Source organism: Urocampus carinirostris, chromosome 3, assembly GCF_059441175.1.
Source record: "Urocampus carinirostris isolate Australia breed hairy pipefish chromosome 3, RoL_Ucar_1.0, whole genome shotgun sequence".
Classification (NCBI taxonomy): Eukaryota; Metazoa; Chordata; class Actinopteri; order Syngnathiformes; family Syngnathidae; genus Urocampus; species Urocampus carinirostris.
This window is the reverse complement of record NC_142351.1, coordinates 21,662,956-21,680,537: the sequence shown is the minus strand read 5'-3', so window position 1 is coordinate 21,680,537 and position 17,582 is coordinate 21,662,956. Positions and strand designations below refer to the sequence as shown.

General features: G+C 40.1%; 2 protein-coding genes across 8 annotated transcripts in view; one reads left to right on the top strand and one right to left on the bottom strand.

The window, feature by feature from the left end:
- The window catches only part of gripap1 (GRIP1 associated protein 1), a 25,420-nt gene extending 15,775 nt beyond the window's left edge, over positions 1–9,645 (bottom strand). The window contains exons 1-20 of one of the 3 annotated variants that reach the window (XM_088331018.1): positions 9,311–9,645; positions 8,775–8,841; positions 8,642–8,703; positions 8,542–8,568; positions 7,081–7,188; positions 6,835–6,997; positions 6,284–6,435; positions 6,162–6,201; positions 4,508–4,674; positions 4,329–4,376; positions 4,229–4,260; positions 2,732–2,779; positions 2,555–2,654; positions 2,379–2,456; positions 2,104–2,196; positions 1,302–1,436; positions 946–1,041; positions 772–882; positions 540–641; positions 367–480 (exon numbers count right to left, since the gene is read on the bottom strand). In XM_088331018.1, coding sequence (XP_088187144.1) covers positions 367–480; positions 540–641; positions 772–882; positions 946–1,041; positions 1,302–1,436; positions 2,104–2,196; positions 2,379–2,456; positions 2,555–2,654; positions 2,732–2,779; positions 4,229–4,260; positions 4,329–4,376; positions 4,508–4,674; positions 6,162–6,201; positions 6,284–6,435; positions 6,835–6,997; positions 7,081–7,188; positions 8,542–8,568; positions 8,642–8,703; positions 8,775–8,841; positions 9,311–9,352 — 1,785 coding nt within the window. In that variant the 5' untranslated portion in view covers positions 9,353–9,645. The remainder of the gene's footprint in view (positions 1–366; positions 481–539; positions 642–771; positions 883–945; positions 1,042–1,301; positions 1,437–2,103; positions 2,197–2,378; positions 2,457–2,554; positions 2,655–2,731; positions 2,780–4,228; positions 4,261–4,328; positions 4,377–4,507; positions 4,675–6,161; positions 6,202–6,283; positions 6,436–6,834; positions 6,998–7,080; positions 7,189–8,541; positions 8,569–8,641; positions 8,704–8,774; positions 8,842–9,310) is intronic. The other 2 variants (XM_088331020.1, XM_088331019.1) reach the window with 2 other exon arrangements.
- LOC148369102 (tyrosine-protein phosphatase non-receptor type 18-like) lies at positions 9,148–17,582 on the top strand. 5 transcript variants are annotated; one of them, XM_088331024.1, is made up of 7 exons: positions 9,148–9,501; positions 10,477–10,526; positions 10,594–10,646; positions 11,853–11,940; positions 13,775–13,941; positions 14,155–14,226; positions 17,091–17,582. In XM_088331024.1, exons 4-7 carry the CDS (start codon positions 11,876–11,878, stop codon positions 17,150–17,152), a joined length of 366 nt encoding a protein of 121 aa, XP_088187150.1. In that variant the 5' UTR covers positions 9,148–9,501; positions 10,477–10,526; positions 10,594–10,646; positions 11,853–11,875; the 3' UTR covers positions 17,153–17,582. The 5 variants fall into 5 exon arrangements, with proteins under 5 accessions (XP_088187150.1, XP_088187149.1, XP_088187147.1 ...); XM_088331023.1 differs by having other exon boundaries at positions 10,424–10,526; XM_088331021.1 differs by lacking the exons at positions 10,477–10,526; positions 10,594–10,646.

Sequence of the window (17,582 nt, the reverse complement as noted above, 5' to 3'; positions counted from 1 at the left end):
TACAGCGTTATTGTTACAGTGTTAATGTTACTGTTTACCTGACTTGTTAACCTGACTGCCCATTTTGCACATCTGGTTAGCTACTCCTCTTGCACTATCGGCACTATGGTAAAATACTATACGTAGCCATAATACAATACAACTTTTACTTATATCTGTACATTCAAGGAAACTGTGCGGGTCAGATGTATCGACATTTCGTTCTGTATACACGTGTACTAGAATGACAATAAAGTAGATCTGAATCTGAATCTGAATTAACACAATAAAATAATGATTACTTTGTGAGGTTCCTATGGTAGCAAATATAGTATTGTGCGGTCTGAAAATTGTGACACGTTTACTTACTATTAACTCAATACCAACCTGAGCTTCATTAAGCTGACGTTCAAACCACCCTTTGGTTTCTTCCATTGACTGCAACTGACTGTGAAGTTCTTCCACTTTGGTTTGAAGATTCTCCAATTCTTTGCTACGAACCTGGAACACAAAGTATTTCATGATATCGCTGGTCAAATCCTGTTCTCTTTCTTGTTCACCTTCTCATCTCTGAGCTGTTGACGTATATCTTCCTCAGAGCGATTTTTTTCCTCGTGGAGACCTCGAAGTTCCTTTTCATAGCGGGCCCTTACCCCAAGGACCTGAAGAGTGAAACAAGAGATAGTAGAGTGACACATACCGGAGGAAGTTTAAACATTGTTCAAGTAGTAAGCTACATAGGGTCATGTGTAAAGAAACTTTTATGGCAACAGCAGTACTGGTCTAACTTACTTCCTTCTCGTGCTGCAGTCTGAGGTCTGACAGTGCCTCCTTGAGGTTTGATTTCTCTTGGTTTAGCTGAATGGCCATATCGTCCAACATTGTCTTCCGCTTCTCTGCGGTCTGCAGACATCATTTAGCACACATATTTCCTTGTATTCGCAAAGCGAATGATCAGTCCCGTACCTTCTTGCTCTCTTCCAACTCCCTCAGAAGCTTTTCCTTTTCTTGTCCTTCTTCTGTTAACTGCTCCAACAACTTCCTGTTTGCAAAATTTGACTCCTGAAAGATACAGTAACAACAAAGAAGAGTATCAGCATTAATACAGTGTGATGAGGTTAACTGAAGCAGTCCTTGTACTTTCAAAAAATGGTCAATTTAGAATACAGTATCACCTTATTGGCATTGGTCAGGTGGGTCTAAGGGGTACTCATCTTTACATAAAAAATGCTTTTCCAATCAGTTTAAAATCATTCAAAAATTAATCTAGAAAATGTGGTGACGAAATCATTGTGTAAGCTAAGGGACACGATCAAACTCACCTGCAGCTGTGAGTCTAGGTCATCCCTCTGGGCCAGGAGCTTTTCCTGCTCCGCTTGACTCTGCTTCAGTTCGGCTGCCTGCGCCTCCTGCTTTTCGCGCAGAAGGTTCACCTCCTGCATTTTGCTTGTCTGAATCTGAAATCGATAATTAAATCTAAAAATGTCATTGTATTTACCAGTGAAGGAGTGATGTGAAATCTGGGCCGTGGTCAAGTCACCCACCCAATTTTAAGGAGTCTAGAAATAATAATTTTGCAGGAAAATAATTCAGTGAAAACAGTTATGAAACTTGGTTGAAGTTTCCTGGAAGGTTAAGAGTAACTGATAGAGGACACTTGGTTCTGGCAAAAAATAAAGCATATGAAATTTAAGGAAGCATAAGCAGGAGGAAAGATACCTTACATATAATGTTAGGATCAGCAGTAGTGTAAAAATAGCATTTTATAGAGACCGTTCACTCCATTTCTCCTCTGAAAAAAAAAAAACATTGATAATGACCCAGCGCTGTTGCTTTAAGTCTGTTTTTTTTTTTTTGGTGGGATGTTAAAACTCACTTTTTGAAAGACCCGATATTCCATTTTTTAGTAGCACCAAAATTGATGCAGAGCAACATAAATCCTGTTATATCAAATTTTTTTCTATTGTGGGTCATTTTAGTTTCTAGTCACAGAACTGCCACAAGAAAGCATTTTCTGACAATTTTGTGTGCCATGGCCCAATAACTGGCTTGGAATATTATTATCAGCACAAATATTGAGTAACTGTACTTATCCATTATTCTTATGTTTTCCTGATTGATTACCTGTTCTAGAGCAGCTAAGTTAGTCCTCAAAGCATCATTCTCCTGCAGGATGTTGCCCACCTGCTCCTGACTGACGGCACTCTGACTTGCTACCTGCAGTCCCAGCAAATCACCGGCAGAGGATCGCATAGCGGCAAAGGTAATATAAAATGGGGAAAAGGGGGAGGAGCAGTAAAGAGAACCCAGAAATAAGAAGATCTAAAATTGTGGAAATAACAGCACCAAGGGAGTTTGATAGCAGTGGTGGGCATACTTGAAAAACTAAGTGATCTGACCTGATCTTTTAGAGCATTCACAGCCAGTTGGTGCTCTTTGTCACTGGTCTGAAACTTTTCTCTCAGCTCTGCTGCCAACTACCGCAAAAAAAGAACAAAAACAACAGCCTGTTTTATCCTTTATGTTGCAAAGATGACTATTCTGACAAAGTGGCAGTTAAAGATTATCCTCTGACCTGATTGGCAGCTGCCAAGTCGGACTGAAGCTTCTGGGTTCGCGTGTTCATCAACTTTAGCTCCTCTTCTTTCCTCTGATTGATTTCCTCAATCTTTGTCCTGGAGACAATATTACCACAGGAGAATGTCTCTGACTTTTGCCGTGGGTCCTTGTAATTACAATGTGTTGCTCTCACCGGCTATCGTTGTACAGGACCTCTTTCTCTGCCTGAAGACGCTGAAAACTACAAGATGCGAAGTCATAATTATAAACTATGACCATCAGAACCGCAAGAAAAGAACAGTAATATTTTTTCAAACATTTCCTTACAATGTTTACTAGTTTTAGGTCAGCAAGCGAGTAATGCATGTTAAGCAGCAATGATTTGTTTTTTTACAAGCTGATGAAATGAAATGAAAATGATCTGCATTTATACAGCGCTTTTCAAGTCAAAGACTTCCCAAAGCGCTTTACATTGTGCTTCACATTTCCCAATAGCGGCTGTGATCTGTGCAGCCATGTAAGGCGCTAACCTGCTTATTGGGGGTAATTAGGGGTTCAATGTCTTACCCAAGGACACTTCGACATGTAACACGGACAAGCCGGGATTCGAACTGGGATCCCTTAATCCTAAAACGATCGCTCTACCTCCTGAGCTACTGCCGCCCCCATGATGTTTACCTTGTCACTGTTTAGACTAAAATTATATGCAGCATAATTTAAATCTACAGTAGATCGACCATTTAATGACACAATAGAGCAGATGAAGCTAAATGAAGCTTTGAAAAGAGTGCAAATTAACTGAATAGATTTGATGAATCTTCATTTTTTGCTATTGCTGCTGTTATTGTGATTCATGTTTGACGTTTTTGTTATAATGTTTTAAAACGTAATGCGTAATAGTTCCCACGGGATCCATATTCTACATTGGTCAAACAGAACTAAGGACGAGCTGTGCATTTGTTATTACCCGCGAGCAAAGTAAGGGTGGTGATAATGTTTTTGTTTGAGATCCAAGTTTATATTTGTCTGTCCGGAAGAAAATGGAGAAGGAGTTCATATATGAACATCTTTCAGATGGCAGTCAGGTAGGTAACCCTAGCTGTGAAAAATGGCAAAAGATAATGACTAAGCTCTTCTTATTTGGTTGACATAGCATTTTTTCCAGAAAGACATTACACTCTCCCAGCCCAGAACAACATTTATTATCAAGACCATACTTTACAGGCAGGCAGGAAGGTAGGTTATCCCAGATGTGAAAACTGCAGGGGGGAAAAGCTCCTTTAACGTTTTTTGTTTTGCCGACTCAGTGGCTTTCTCAGAAAGAAATTCTACTCTTCCTGGCTACAACAAGTTTGGTTTTTAGTCTCCATCTGGACTCAGTCTTACTATCTGGGATTTAGGTTTTAATGACCAATGACACTGCCAAAAAGGGAAATACTTCCCAGAAATGTTTTCCAGTCTTAATGCGGTGATGCTCTAATGGTGCACAACCATTCTTATCTTGCCTAATGGAGTTAGTTGAAAACAGGCCAATCCCATTCAACGTCAAAGAAATGTCCAAAAAACTGTGGTTCCTAACCTTTGACATATTTTGAGAAATGCATATCCCAATACACCTGCAAACGGTTTTAAATTGCAAAACAAAATGCAAAACTGATTTCCTTGACTTAAAAGACTGAGCACATCTCACCTCTCTTGTTTCTTTTTTAGCTTGTCAGACAGCTGAAAGACAAATCCTGCATCATTCCAGAATCGAAGATTGGGTGAGCATTTCTCACGGATTCAATTACCTTTGACATTTCATCCTGCAGTTTGCTGAACTCTGCTTGTTTGGTCACCTGAATGTTAAACAGACAAAAGTCACATTACACAACAATAACCGTGAAGACAATGAATTATGTTGACGGGTAAACATCGGGTACGGTCGAAAATGACGGCTTAACAACAGGTTATGTGTATATGTAAATACCTCCAGGTGGCGAAGTTGCTCCCTCAGTAGCCTCTTCTCCTCGTGCTGAGTGTTCAGGGCGACCTCCAACTCTGCTCCAAAGCAGTGAGTTATTGGACACAGAGCAGCCGACCAGCCTAGCGCTGAGTGCTTAGCTACAATCTCCCCTACGCTCTTCTGTGACAGGCCTAAAGGGGGCGCCGCACACAGCAGGGGCAGTCTGACAAGTTAGTGTGCCAGACATACAATAAAACTACAGTGGTACCTCTTTATACGAGTACCCCTACACACGAAAATCTCGAACCCCGAGTTTTTTAAGACAAAATATTGTTTGCTATATGAAGGAAAATCCCGTTTTCGAGCAGTCACAGAGGCTACCACTAGAGACCGCTCGTACCCGCCTGCGCCATCAGCTCGGTCCAGCCAGCTGATTTTGCGCCCCTGGTTATACCTGTAGAGTGCCTGTATTCCGCAGCAAGTTTGTTTTGATGGCATCTCTTTAATTGCATGTATAACATCTCCTTTTTGTAACTTCTTGCGCCCTTAGGCATGAGTTTCGGAAAGGGAAACAGTAATGTATCTAAGAAAAAAGAAAGATTGAAGATACTATAAATTAAGCACAAAATAAAAGAAACACATGAGAGCAGTGTTCGTGCAAGGAAGTACAATTGAGAAGTAGCGAGATGCGATCACAAAGCCACGGAAGATGTAACGCAGTGCTTTAGCAGAGCAATATCCGAGGAAGGTTATATTCATGTTGCAAAAAACAACGAAGAGATGGACGAACCAGGGAAGCTGTTCTATACAAAAGGAGATTAAAGAGGTACTGGCTAAGTCGGGGGAAGTTGCTGCTTTCATTAAAATAAAATAAAAAGAAACATCCAGAAAAAGTGGCGACTGGACACGAGGAGGCTCTCTTTATTGCCACTTGCCTTATGTATTTTTTTTTTTAATTTTGAAGGAGAGACAGAGACCAAACTCTATGGATACATTTTTTTTATCGTTGCGAGCTAAAAAGGAAAAAATTAAAGTGATGAATGAGACTAAAACAGGCACAAAAAAATAATTACACTGAAAAAACTACAGTAGGTGTGTTCACATTAATTTAAAGTAACCTTAGTTTTAAGTGTACAGAAAGTGCTTACGCATCATCAAAAGTCGTGTGCAGACACTCCTGCAACCCCAACCCCACCAACTCCCGTGTTTTTACTGATCAAGAAGATGAGTTTTGTAGCTATTTAGCGTTCACTTTGATCCTTTTGGTTGGTCAAGAACAGTCCAATTAGTTTTTCATGATTTCATAACGGAAAAATTTGCTCATTACACGAGCCTTTTAAACTAGAATGAATTAATCTCATATGTAGAGGTGCCACTGTATTTACACTGTCATTAGGTGGGAATTTTGGGGCACAGAGATTGCCGATTTTTTGTGGTTGTAGTGATACTGTATAAGTATTAAAAAATACATTTATTAAGATAATAATACCTTAATATATCACGGTGTTAAAATTTTATATGAGTCAATCTGGTGGCATTGAGCCATTAGTCTTACATCTAAAGGCCCCTAGGGAACCATGTGTTGGATTTAAATAGAGCTGCATGCACTATCCACTGTAGTCTAAACAGCTTGCAACTATTACAGGGAGGGGAGTCTAATTACAACAAATATTCTCACCTTGTAACCGTGCTTGTTCCAGCTGACCTTCATTCTGCAACTGGAAAAAAAATACATGAAAGCATCCAACGTGAGCAAATGGACTGAAAATGGCATCAAACCATCTTTTGCTGCTCACTCACACTGTCCCCCTCTGCTGCACACGCCTCCATTTTGACATTGACCTCAGACACACCGTTTGCGCCTGCTGCCCCATCGTTCTGTTGGGATGCGATTTGGTCTTTGTGAGAAAGAGCTAATCTGGGCTGCTCGACCTTACAATGCTCTTGGAGAGCTGAAGAACACAGAACACAGTATACTCAATGGATTATTTGCATCTCCATTCAGTTCAACTGAATTTGATTATCAACCAATTGACTTCTCACAAGAGTGACCGTTTTTGTTTTTTTAAGCTGAGAGCTACTTCTTTGTTTATGATTAGAACTAAGTGGTAAAAGTTTTATGTGAATTTCTTAAACAACAATTGTTATCGTGTAATTGAGTTTTTCAAATGTTATCATTGTGTTATTACTAAATTGTTATAGTCACCTTTATTGTCACATATGCAACATGCAGAGGGAAAAAAATAAAAATAAATTAATGTAAAGACATTGAACCGGTCCACGGAACTGAAAAGGTTGGGAAATGTCACTTTCGGGAACAGAAGACAAAACACTTGGCTTAACACACATACCTCTCACTTTCTTTAATAGTGTGGTGTTCTCAGCCTGCAGGCGCAACAGCTCCTCATTGCCAGGACCAGAGTTGGCATTGGAGCTTACTTGAGAAGCTGCAGCTGCGCCACCTTCCTTAAACTGCAGGTTTTCCTGCTCCAGTTGTTCAATTTGCTTACATAACTGGAAACGACCAGAGACACAAAATAACAATGGCAAATCTGGAGCAAAGACATTTTAGCGTATGCAGCAGACACGGGCGGCACCTTGGAAAGTTCGGACATGAGTGTGCTGTTCTGTAGTCGGAAGTCTTCTTCCTGACTGTGAAGTTTTCCTTGAAGCATTTCATTCTCGCTCAGCAGCGCTTCCACTTCCTGCAGAAAGGATTTTTTAGCTCAAAGGCTTCCTTATAAATTGGTCAGTAAATTGGAAATGTTGTGCTATCTTTCAAGAACTTGTGCTTCTGTTCCGTTTTAGTAGTGTAGCTACCTTGAAATGGCAGTGCAGCAGTAATGTTGTAGCATGGTTGTGGTATTGTTATAGTCGATGTTGCCTTACATTTGACTATTGGGTACCTGTGTTGCTGTTGTACAACATCTGTTGTCACCATGTAAGTTTTGTTACAGTTGCGTGTTTGATTCTGTTGTGGCAATGTATATGAAAAACATTTTTCACCCAATTGGCTCTTGATTCTTTTCCCGTTTTATCAGTCTATTATCTGCACTGCTTATCCTCAGTAGGGTCGCGGGGTGCTGGAGCCCATCCCAGCTATCTTCGGTCAGTGGGCACACAGAGACAGACAACTAATTCGCTCATTCACACCTAAGGACAATTTGGACCAGCCAATTAACCTGACATGCATGTTTTTGGAATGCGAGAGGAAACCGGAGGAATGTGAGAGGAAACCGGAGTGCCCAGAGAAAACCGACGCAGGCACAGGGAAAACATGCAAACTCCACACGGTGAGGCTGCGCTAGCTAGACTTGAACTTTGAGCCCCTGCACCGTGGGGCTGCATGCTAACCACCCAGCTGCCCTTTCGTGTTGTACGTTTTTCTTATTTATAAAAAAACAAAAAAAACAAAAAAACAAAAACGTATTTTCTTCTAATAAATCATCTTGTCTAAATTGTTTCAAATTTGAAAAAGTGCAAATCAAAGTTAGCACAATTTGTTTGTACGTATTCAATTATTGCGGTATTGCTGTAGCAGTGTTGTGCTGGTAAATTATTTGCAGAAGTGTGTGATTTGTTGTTCCAATGATCTAGTTTTGAAGTAAACAAATAAATGGTATGGTGTCACTGACACTGTTGTATTGTGGTATAATGCTGTTAATTACATTTTGTGGTAACGTTGTGGCACTGTGGTGTGACCGCAGCTATAGTTTTACTAAAAGGATTACTCTTGAGTTATTGTTTTTTGTAATTCCATTGAAGTGTCGAGTCAATACGTAATTATTTTAATAGCACCATGCAACTTCTGGAAAAGAGTTGAGATATTCCTGTATTATTTGCGTTATTTTGTTGTATTTTTTACTATTATTGTTTTCGGTTATGCTAAAGCCCAATCTAATTTCAAATTGTTTTGCCCCCATCTTGTGGCATCTACAGGCAATTACAAATATGAGTGGGCTGTCAATTACTTGAAAAGCAGACGCTCACTCTGGTATGGTAGTGTCATATGAGTCAACAACTGGGTGGCACTGGTAACAAGCAAGATAGGCACTCACCTGGGCTTTCTTGCTCTTATTTAGAGCCTAAAGACCAAAAAGCAGAAAACATGAAACAGTCTGTAGTAATAAAATAACAACAATAGGAATAGTGAGTTACTTTCTGTGCTTTGACAAAATCTCTTTCCAACACCACATTTTTCTGACGTAAATTTGTGAGTTCTGAAACACACATGATAGTCCGATGTTAAATTGACCACATGCAAGAATACAATGGAATCAGTTTTGTTTACCAGCAGAGTTCTTCCTTAGCTCATCAGACAGCTGATAGTTTTGCGTCCTCAACTCCAGCAGCTGCGCCTGTGCAACGCGAACGTCATGCCAAGTCATGTGATTAGCATCAAGCTATTTAGTCGTGCAACTGAACAATTCATTTTTAAATACATCACCTGCACTTATTTACGAATTTTTCAGTCAGAGACATTGCATGGGACTGTATGTCAAGTAATACCGCATTCTAGTTATTAAAGGGCTGTAATTGAGTCCTTTCGTCACGCAGAAGGTTGTGGAAACTGACACAGCAAGCACAGAAAGGAGTGTCAACAGTGACGCCAGGTTGTTGAATACTGTCATACTTTGCTAAATAAAAACAAACATTCATGCAGTCTGGCTTGTGTCATTGGTTTCCTATATCAAGGTAAAAACAAAGCAGTTGTCCCACCCAAGCGGGCTAACAGGTGCTAGCGTCCAAAACGTTTACCTGGCGGCTTTGGGACAACTGTATGTCACATGAGCGACGTGAACAGGCGTACTGTCGTTTTGTTCTTACCTGCATACGATGAAATTCCTCTTCTGAGAGAGCCTGCGACATGATGTGATGACGGACAACAGACCGCTAGGCTAAGCTAAGGCTAAACGGAGACCGACGAGCTAGCACCAGAGATAGCAAGGCGAGGGACCACAGGGACAGAGCTCCCACTCCGGCTCGTCCTTCCGAGACTGGCATTCATTCACCTGCCAGTATGAGTAACGTCATTGCCTTTTTGTTTTTAAAATGTATTGGACAAATTTTAAAACAAACTCGTTAATTGAAGTATTGCACGCATGAAACGCTCGTATTTGGCGTTACTCGAGTTCAACAGGTGTATGACGTCAGACACTTGCAAGGTTGAACTTTGACCTTGTGGGAGACTGTGGGAAAATGTTGTTTAAAAAAAATGCAATGATTTTTTCTTATTCCCCTCACCGCAAAAACAAATAAAAATGCGATAAAATATTGCACCAGATCAATGTAGCATTTCAGGACGCTCAAATATTCTTCCCAATTATATTGATGCACTGTGCTTACAGGGACAGTGGGTAATATTTAGCTCCTCTTAGTGGTACAGACAAGAATCGTACATTCAGAAAAAAACATTGATTTAGTAGGCAAAAATAGATGAACTATCATGTGTTTGTTACCTCCCATCTCGATTACTGTAATGTACTACCGTACTCCCAGGTCTCCCAAAGTCCTAAATCAGGAGCCTGCAGCTGGTACAAAATGCTCTAGCGAGGCTTTTAACTAAGACAAGAAAGTTTGATCACATTACCCCGATTTTAGCTAACCTGCATTGCCTCCCTGTTAGCTTAAAATGTCATTTTAAGGTTCTGTTGGTATTATACAAAATCATGCATGGACTTGCTTCCTCATATCTTGGCTCTGAAAATGCTGGTCTACTAGTGATTCTATGAGCCAAGAAGAAATCCGCAGATTCAAGAGCGTTCTCCATTCGGGCCTCAGTGCTGTGGAATGATCTGCCCCCTGAGATTCAATCTGCAACCTCAGTGGAACTGTTAAAACTATGGCTTAAAACACACTTATATTCTATAGCTTATGAATGACCTATATTTCACATTGACAATATCTGTGTGTTATTTGTTACTGCAACATTCATTGCAGCCTGGTCATCCTGGAAGGAGGATTGATTAGCTCATGTGCTGTCCTTTCTCAAGGTTTCTTCATTTACCTCATGTTCAGGTTTTGAGGTTTTCCTTGCTCTCATGTAAGTTTTAGATCAGAAGAGGTTAGAATAATTGTCTGTAGTTTGCAATAATATATGGTCTGTGCAGCCCTTGAGACAGCTGGCAAGTGACACTGCCATTGGTGGCTTTCTATTTAACTGGTAAGTGTACTTTGTATGTATGTTTTGAAGTAAAGCTTTTCTCTATTATATTAAATTCCTGTTTTTAACTTTGTTTTCCAACTACTAGATATTCTGAGCAAAGCCACATTATCAGATTCGTATTGCCCGAAACAGCATCCTGCCATGGAGCAGGCTGATATGATAATTGTGTGTCCATGTGTGTGGGTAACGCAGGTGGGCGTTCAATATAAAACGGGCTTTCGTACGTTTCAATGATCCAACAGCTGCCTGTGTGTTGGTAACCACAGTTACATGCACCAGCTGTTCTCTGACCATCATATGACTCGGGTTGCAGGGAACGCTATATTGTAGGTGCCTAGTGCTGATTGCCTAAATGGAATAAGAGCAAACTGCATGTTGACACTGCCCAGAAAAGAGGAAGTTTAGCTTCCTTTATGCAAATCAAACAGTTAGGAGGAAGTGAATTTTCTCTTTGGTAAGACTTCACTTTTTACTGTTTTCAGTACAGAAAGCTTAGAAAAGGTCATCAATTTACAGGTCGGAACAATTTCTCTTGACTTTTGCCTTTGTGTGTTTGTGCGTCATTTGAAGGTGATATGAATACGCTCTGTATTACAATATGTGATATGTAAGTGCTGCTAATAAGACGAACGTAATCAAGGAAAGAACAGGAAAATATGTGACAAGTGAGCTAGACAAAATGTCACAAAGCAAAAAAGAACATAGAGAATAAAAGTGTTACCTTTTGGGGGTGATAGACACATGTGGGGGAAGCAAAAACTGGGTCCACCACCGCAATAGGTGACAAAAAGTGAGTGAGTGATAAAAACAGTTAAGCCAATGTGAAGAGGAAATAAACATTTTGATCTGAAGCACCATGTGAAAAATGAAATTGTTGAAAATTAAACCACAGATGGAGAATATAAAGGAAAAGAGAAGCAATTCATGAGTGAGGAAAAGAAGATAAAAGGATAGAAAGGGGTGACAAGTAACAAAGGGAGGTGGTTAGAAATAAATAGAATGAGGAAAAAAACACTCATTTGGGGCTTTTGGGATTCTTAAAGGGGGGCACAAACAGACTGAAGAGAGAAAGTGACAAGTGGACAAAAAATAAGTAACACAATTGATGAAATGTTAGAATAAAAGGGGAAACAGTTGAAAATGTAAATGAAGGGCAATCTGATTTGATTAGGTTTAGCAAACGTGACCTGTTGTCTCTCGCAGAGAGCTGAAGCATAAACAACAGCATGAGCGACGTAACGTATGCCGTCATCAACAAGCAGAAAAAAACTCATCCAACGCCAGAACAAAGGTACATGTGCGCTTTTCATGCCTATCATTCCTTCACATGTTCTTTATTCCATCTTTATTTTCCATTCTCAAGGTCTTCCATGTTTTTTTTTATTACTTTGTCCATTATTCTTCTATGTCCAAGGTCACGTTGCTTTTTAAATTCATTTCACACCATTCATTCATTCATTCATTCATTCATTCATTCATTCATTCATTCATTCATTTCTCAACCCCTCGTCATCAAGAGGGTTGCCCATCCCATCTGATATTGGGTAGTGGGCAGGAGAAACCCTGGACTTGCCAGCCAAACACAGGGCACACAGAGACAGACAACCATACTTAATAGCTTTAGTAGCTCAGGAGGTGGAACGCTTGTCTTGGGACCAAGAGGTCGCATATCCTGTTACTGTCGATTTAAATGTCGAAGTGTCCCTGGGCAAGACACTGAACCCCGAAGAACTCTGATAAGCAGGTAGGCGCCTTGCAGAGCTGACTCCACTATCAGTGTGTGAGGTTGTGTGTGAATGGGTAAGTGTGAAGTACATTGTAAAGCTCTTTGGGAGATCTTCAGTGACTGGTTAAAGGATGCAGTGAAAAATGTTTCAAATTAAATTGCATGCATGGGTTTCATCCTTAAATTGTTATCATTCCTTGTTTTCCTTCCTTCCTTCCTTTCATCAGTCATTTTTTGAGCTTTATATTATTGAAAATATCATCCTCATGGACAGGGACACCCTGAACTGGTTGCCAGTCGTAGAGCACACAGAGACAGACAACTCACTCGCTCATTCACACCTAGGGACAATTTGAAGCAGCCAATTAACCTGACATGCATGTTTTTGGAATGTGGGAGGAAACTGGAGTGCCCATGCAAGCAGGGGGAGAACGAGCAAACTCCGCACAGGAAGGCCTGTAGCTGGATTTGATCCCATGACCCAGACATGGGACCAAGTCACACATGTGCAAGTCTCAAGTAAGTCTCAAGTCTTCACCTTCAAGTCCCAAGTAAGTCCCAAGTATTTTTTTCTTGGGCAAGTCAAGTCACAAGTCAAGTCCCGAGTCCTAGATTGCCAAGTCCAAGTCAAGTCACAAGTCATAAAAACAGCGACTCGAGTCGACTCGAGTCCAAGTCACTAAGTCTCAAGTCCCCATGTCTGCCATGACCCCAGAACTGTGTTGCGAACGTGCTATCCACTAGCTGCTTTGCCGTTCTATATATAAATATTTTTATTATTTTTGGTTGCTTGCCACACTCCCCTTTTCATGCTCTCCTTTTCTTTGTTCATATATCACCCCTCATTCTCATTTTTCCTTTTCTTTGGTTCCTAGTGGATTTTTTTCCGCTCACTATTTGTCACACTTTTTCTTTTTAAATTTTCTCCTCTTTTCCTATTAGACCTACATGCTTCCTATTTTTTTGTGCTCTTGACCTCTTTGTTCAGTACCCCTCTTTCCTCCTTGATTTGTTATTCTCTTCATGTTAATTGTCACATTTTTCTTTAAATGACACTCAGAGATAGCAAGGCGAGGGACCACAGGGACAGAGCTCCCACTTGGGTTCTTCCTTCTGAAACTGGCATTCATTCACCTGCCAGTATGAGTAACGCCGTCGTTTTTTTGTTTTAAAAAAAAAACAATCCGAGTTTTGCTGTTATATTTTTTCTTTTCCTGTTCCCTTTGAATCTCTTCTCATTCTATTGTCCCATTTTTCATTCTTAACAATATACTTTCCATCACCTGTTCTTCACTTGTCACCCCATTCCATTATGTCGATCTTTCTTTATCATTTTAAGTTTTGTTATTCTGCTATTAACCCGTTTCTTTTTTCTTTTTTGGGGGGTAACATTCGCTAGAGCACTGCACGGTTTCCATCTTTATGAGAACGACCCTTCAATGATCACAGCGCCATTGTACAGCATGGTCGCACCATCAAAGGGTGCTTTGAGCCCGGGTCATACCTCCAAGAACACTGCAGGATTATCGGAATTAGCATTTGGCACTGGGGCGCTGCAGGTGTCAGGTAATAAGCAACTCACCCAGAATATTTTAGTTTCATTCATGTTCATTGTTATTTATTCCTTAACAGACATCCTGTAATCCAAATTATTTTTATTGTGCATTAACAATGAAGAGAAGATATTATAAATATTTTCACTGAAGTACTACTATTGTTATTCATAAAATACAATCAAATATTATGATTATTATCAGTATTTTGACACTCTGCTTTCAGGCACACAAAATGATTATGAAGACTTGTCCACCACTGTGAATGATAGCAGCGACACCTTGCATGCTGACCTCGGTCAGTGACTACTCATCAATTGATTTTTGAATTATCTCAGAAAGAGGTGACCTTGTGTTTGAGATAAGAAATAGTTGATTTGTGAATGAAGTGATAGGGGAGAAGTTTTTGCTGGAAGTTGTGATATTTTATTGATTACTTAAATAATTTATTTGGTCTCCTTAGGGAAATTCAATTTCACCGACTGTATCTGGGTGTACAGTTAGTGTTGTTATGCAGAGCATGTGCCTAATGTGCAATTTAGAGCACCTGGTATTTCCAGGCAGTCTTCCATTCAAGTACTAAGCAGGCCTGACCCTGCTTAGCAAATCGTGTGTTCTCAGGGTGATATGGCTGTAAACAGGTCTAACTTTAAAGTACGGGTACCAGGTTTTGTTTTGGTGCCAGTGTCAGCGTTTTAAAAATGTTGGTACTTGAGAGTGTCCGACACTACAACCCCTGGCAAAAAGTATGGAATCACCAGTCTTGGGAAAACCCTTACTCAAACATTTTATTCTGTAGAAAAAACTCAGATCTCAAGCATGAAACACTCGTAAGGTAATTCCAAAGTGCAACATATTGGCATTCAGAAACACTAAAAGTGTCAGGATCAGAACAAAGACAGGACCCACTTGCGTGCATTTCTCTAAATTTTATTTGGAAGAAGGAAGGGATAGTACACACGATCTGTAGATCGCTGGTCGCGGGGAGCAAGTTGCTCAGACGCGGAAGTGGTAGTTCTGTGGCGAGCGAAGGCAGTGTCGAGAGCGCAAACAACCGATCTGTGGCCGGGAAGGGGGAGCAAAAATCGTTGTCAAGTTCAGAAAATCGGTCGAAGCCGGGAAACAAACGGGAATCAGAACAGGAGAGAGTCAGGTTCGAAAGGCTTGCCTAGCGTGAGCTGAGGTTTGCGGACAGACTGACAACCGGGGACAGGATGACGGGGGGTTTAAAAAGTGTCTGAGGCAGTTGCCGCCAAAGGAGCAGACTCAGGTGCTCAGCATCAGTAAGCAATGGTCATTAAATGTTACTTTTATAGAGCAAGTGCAGAGAAATAAATGTGGAAGCACTCAATTCTGAGAAAAAACATTTTTAATCAGTGCATTTTGGGTAGAAAATAAGGACACACTTAGTCAATTTCCTTTCCTTAATTGGGTACCCTGCTTAGATTAAGTGTGCTTCATTTGTCAGCAGTTAAAAACAGTGCAGTCATCACACCCTGGAGGGCTCTTAGACTAAGTGGATTGGCAAGAATCATGGCTCCAAAAAGAGAGATGTCTCTTGAGACTATAGACTGGATCGTCAAACTTCTTGAAGAGGGTAACTCTATTCATATGGTTGCCAAAGGTGTGGGCGATTCACAGTCAGCCCTATCGAAGATTTGGACCAAGTACAAACAGCATGGGAAGGTTGTTAAAGTCAAACGTACTGGTGGGCCAAGGAAGACATGTTGGCGTCAAGACAAACAACTCAAGGCTATATGTATTAAAAACAGAAATAACACAACAAGACAAATGAAGGGGAAATAGGAGGAAGTTGAAGTCAATGTATGTGACAGGACTGTGCAAAATTGCCTGAAGGAAATGGGGTTTTCACATAGGAAAGCGAAGAGTAAACGATCGTTGACGCTTCAACACAAAAGAACAAGACTGCAATTGGCTAAGGAGAGGCAATCATGGACTGTGAATGACTGGATGAAGGTTATCTTCTGTGATTAGTCACAAATCTTCATTGGACAAGGTGATGATGCTGGAACTTTTGTTTGGTGCCGTTCTGGTGCGATTTACAAAGAGGACTGCCTAAAGAAAACATCAAAATTTCCACAGTCCTCAATGATATGAGGCTGCATGTCAGGCAAAAGCACTGGGGAGATGGCTGAGGTGAAATCTGCAATTAATGCACAAGTTTACATTGACATTTTGGAAAGCTTTCTTATCCCTTCAATGGAATTTTTTGAGGGGGATGATGAACTCATTTTCCAAGATGACAATGCATCATGCCACAGAGCAAAAACTGTGTAAGCACTCCTTGGAGAAAGAGACATCCAGTCAATGGCATGGCCTGCAAATAGCCCAGATCTCAACCCACTTAATAACCTGTGGTGGAAATTGAAAAAAGAAAAAAAAATGTCCACAGCAAGGCTCCAAACTGCAAAGATGATCTGAAAACTGCAATCGTGCCTCAGAGACTGCAAGCTGTCATAAGGGCCAAAGGTGCTAAAATGTTTTGATCGTTATTCTTTGTCTGTTTTTCATGATTCCACATTTTTTTCCTCAGACTGGAGTGATTGCATATGTTTCCCTTTTACCACAAACGTTTTTTTTTGTACTTTTGATAAACGTTATTCTTTCATGCTTTTAGGGGAATTTGTTCTGCAGAATAAACTGTTGAAGTGGGTACTTGTCCAAGACTGATGATTCCATACTTTTTGCTCAGGGTTGTAGTATTAGATGCCAACTTGTAGCAATTTAAAGATCACATACCTAAAATTTAATAAACCTAGTAAAAAGTAGCATTAAACATCCCTTAGTATAATTCGTAAATCAGCAAGAAAGAAATGGCATGATAATGTTGCATAGTGTGTTGCTAAAGGTGCATTGTGTAGGTTGTAACTTATTATCTTTACACAACACTCACCTCTGGCCTCTGAACCCTGAGAAATGATGGAGTAGTCAACCTGATCACTTTGAAATGAGGTCACGAAGCCTACTGATAAGTTATCTTGCCATGAATTCAAAGCTCTTTGTGAACATAGGCAATACATAGGTATTACAGAAACATTCTTAACATTAACATTTTAAACTCCACATTGCACTTAAACAGTTAACCTTTAAAATATATATTTATAATATGTATATTGTAATTTTATCTGGATTTTCGTTCAGAATATAATCACCGAGTACAGAAGCCAAGAGGACCCAGGCCACCACCTGCTGACTGGACATGACAGACGTCCACATTGGAGTGTACACAATTTGTGTTATGTATATTTGTTCTCTTATTAAAATAAACCAAATGTTCAAAATTTCTTATTTAATTTAGCAACTGACTGTTAGAAATAAATCGGTTCAATGTCAAATGTTTAGTGAGGAGACTCAGTGTTGTATTTCCTCCTTCATTTAGAAACATTTTGTAACCTGGCTTGGTAACTCGTCAAAACATAGGAGTCTTCATTTGTAAAAACCCACAACACTCAGTAAAATACAGTAGTCTGCATTTAATTGTCTTAGCTTAGCAAATAACTAAATTATAATTCTCTCGATTACCGTAATGCACTACTCTCCAATCTCCCGAAGTCCAAAATCAAGAGTCTTCAGCTGGTACGAAATGCTGCAGCGAGGCTTTTAACTAAGACAAAAAAGTTTGATCACATTACT

Coding starts and splice junctions, on each gene's coding strand:
- LOC148369102 (XM_088331021.1), top strand. CDS start 11,876: ATGAGCGACGTAACGTATGCCGTCATCAACAAGCAGAAAAAAACTCAT. Junction 11,941..13,774: donor CATCCAACGCCAGAACAAAG/GTACATGTGCGC, acceptor AACATTCGCTAG/AGCACTGCACGGTTTCCATC. Junction 14,227..17,090: donor CACCTTGCATGCTGACCTCG/GTCAGTGACTAC, acceptor ATTTTCGTTCAG/AATATAATCACCGAGTACAG.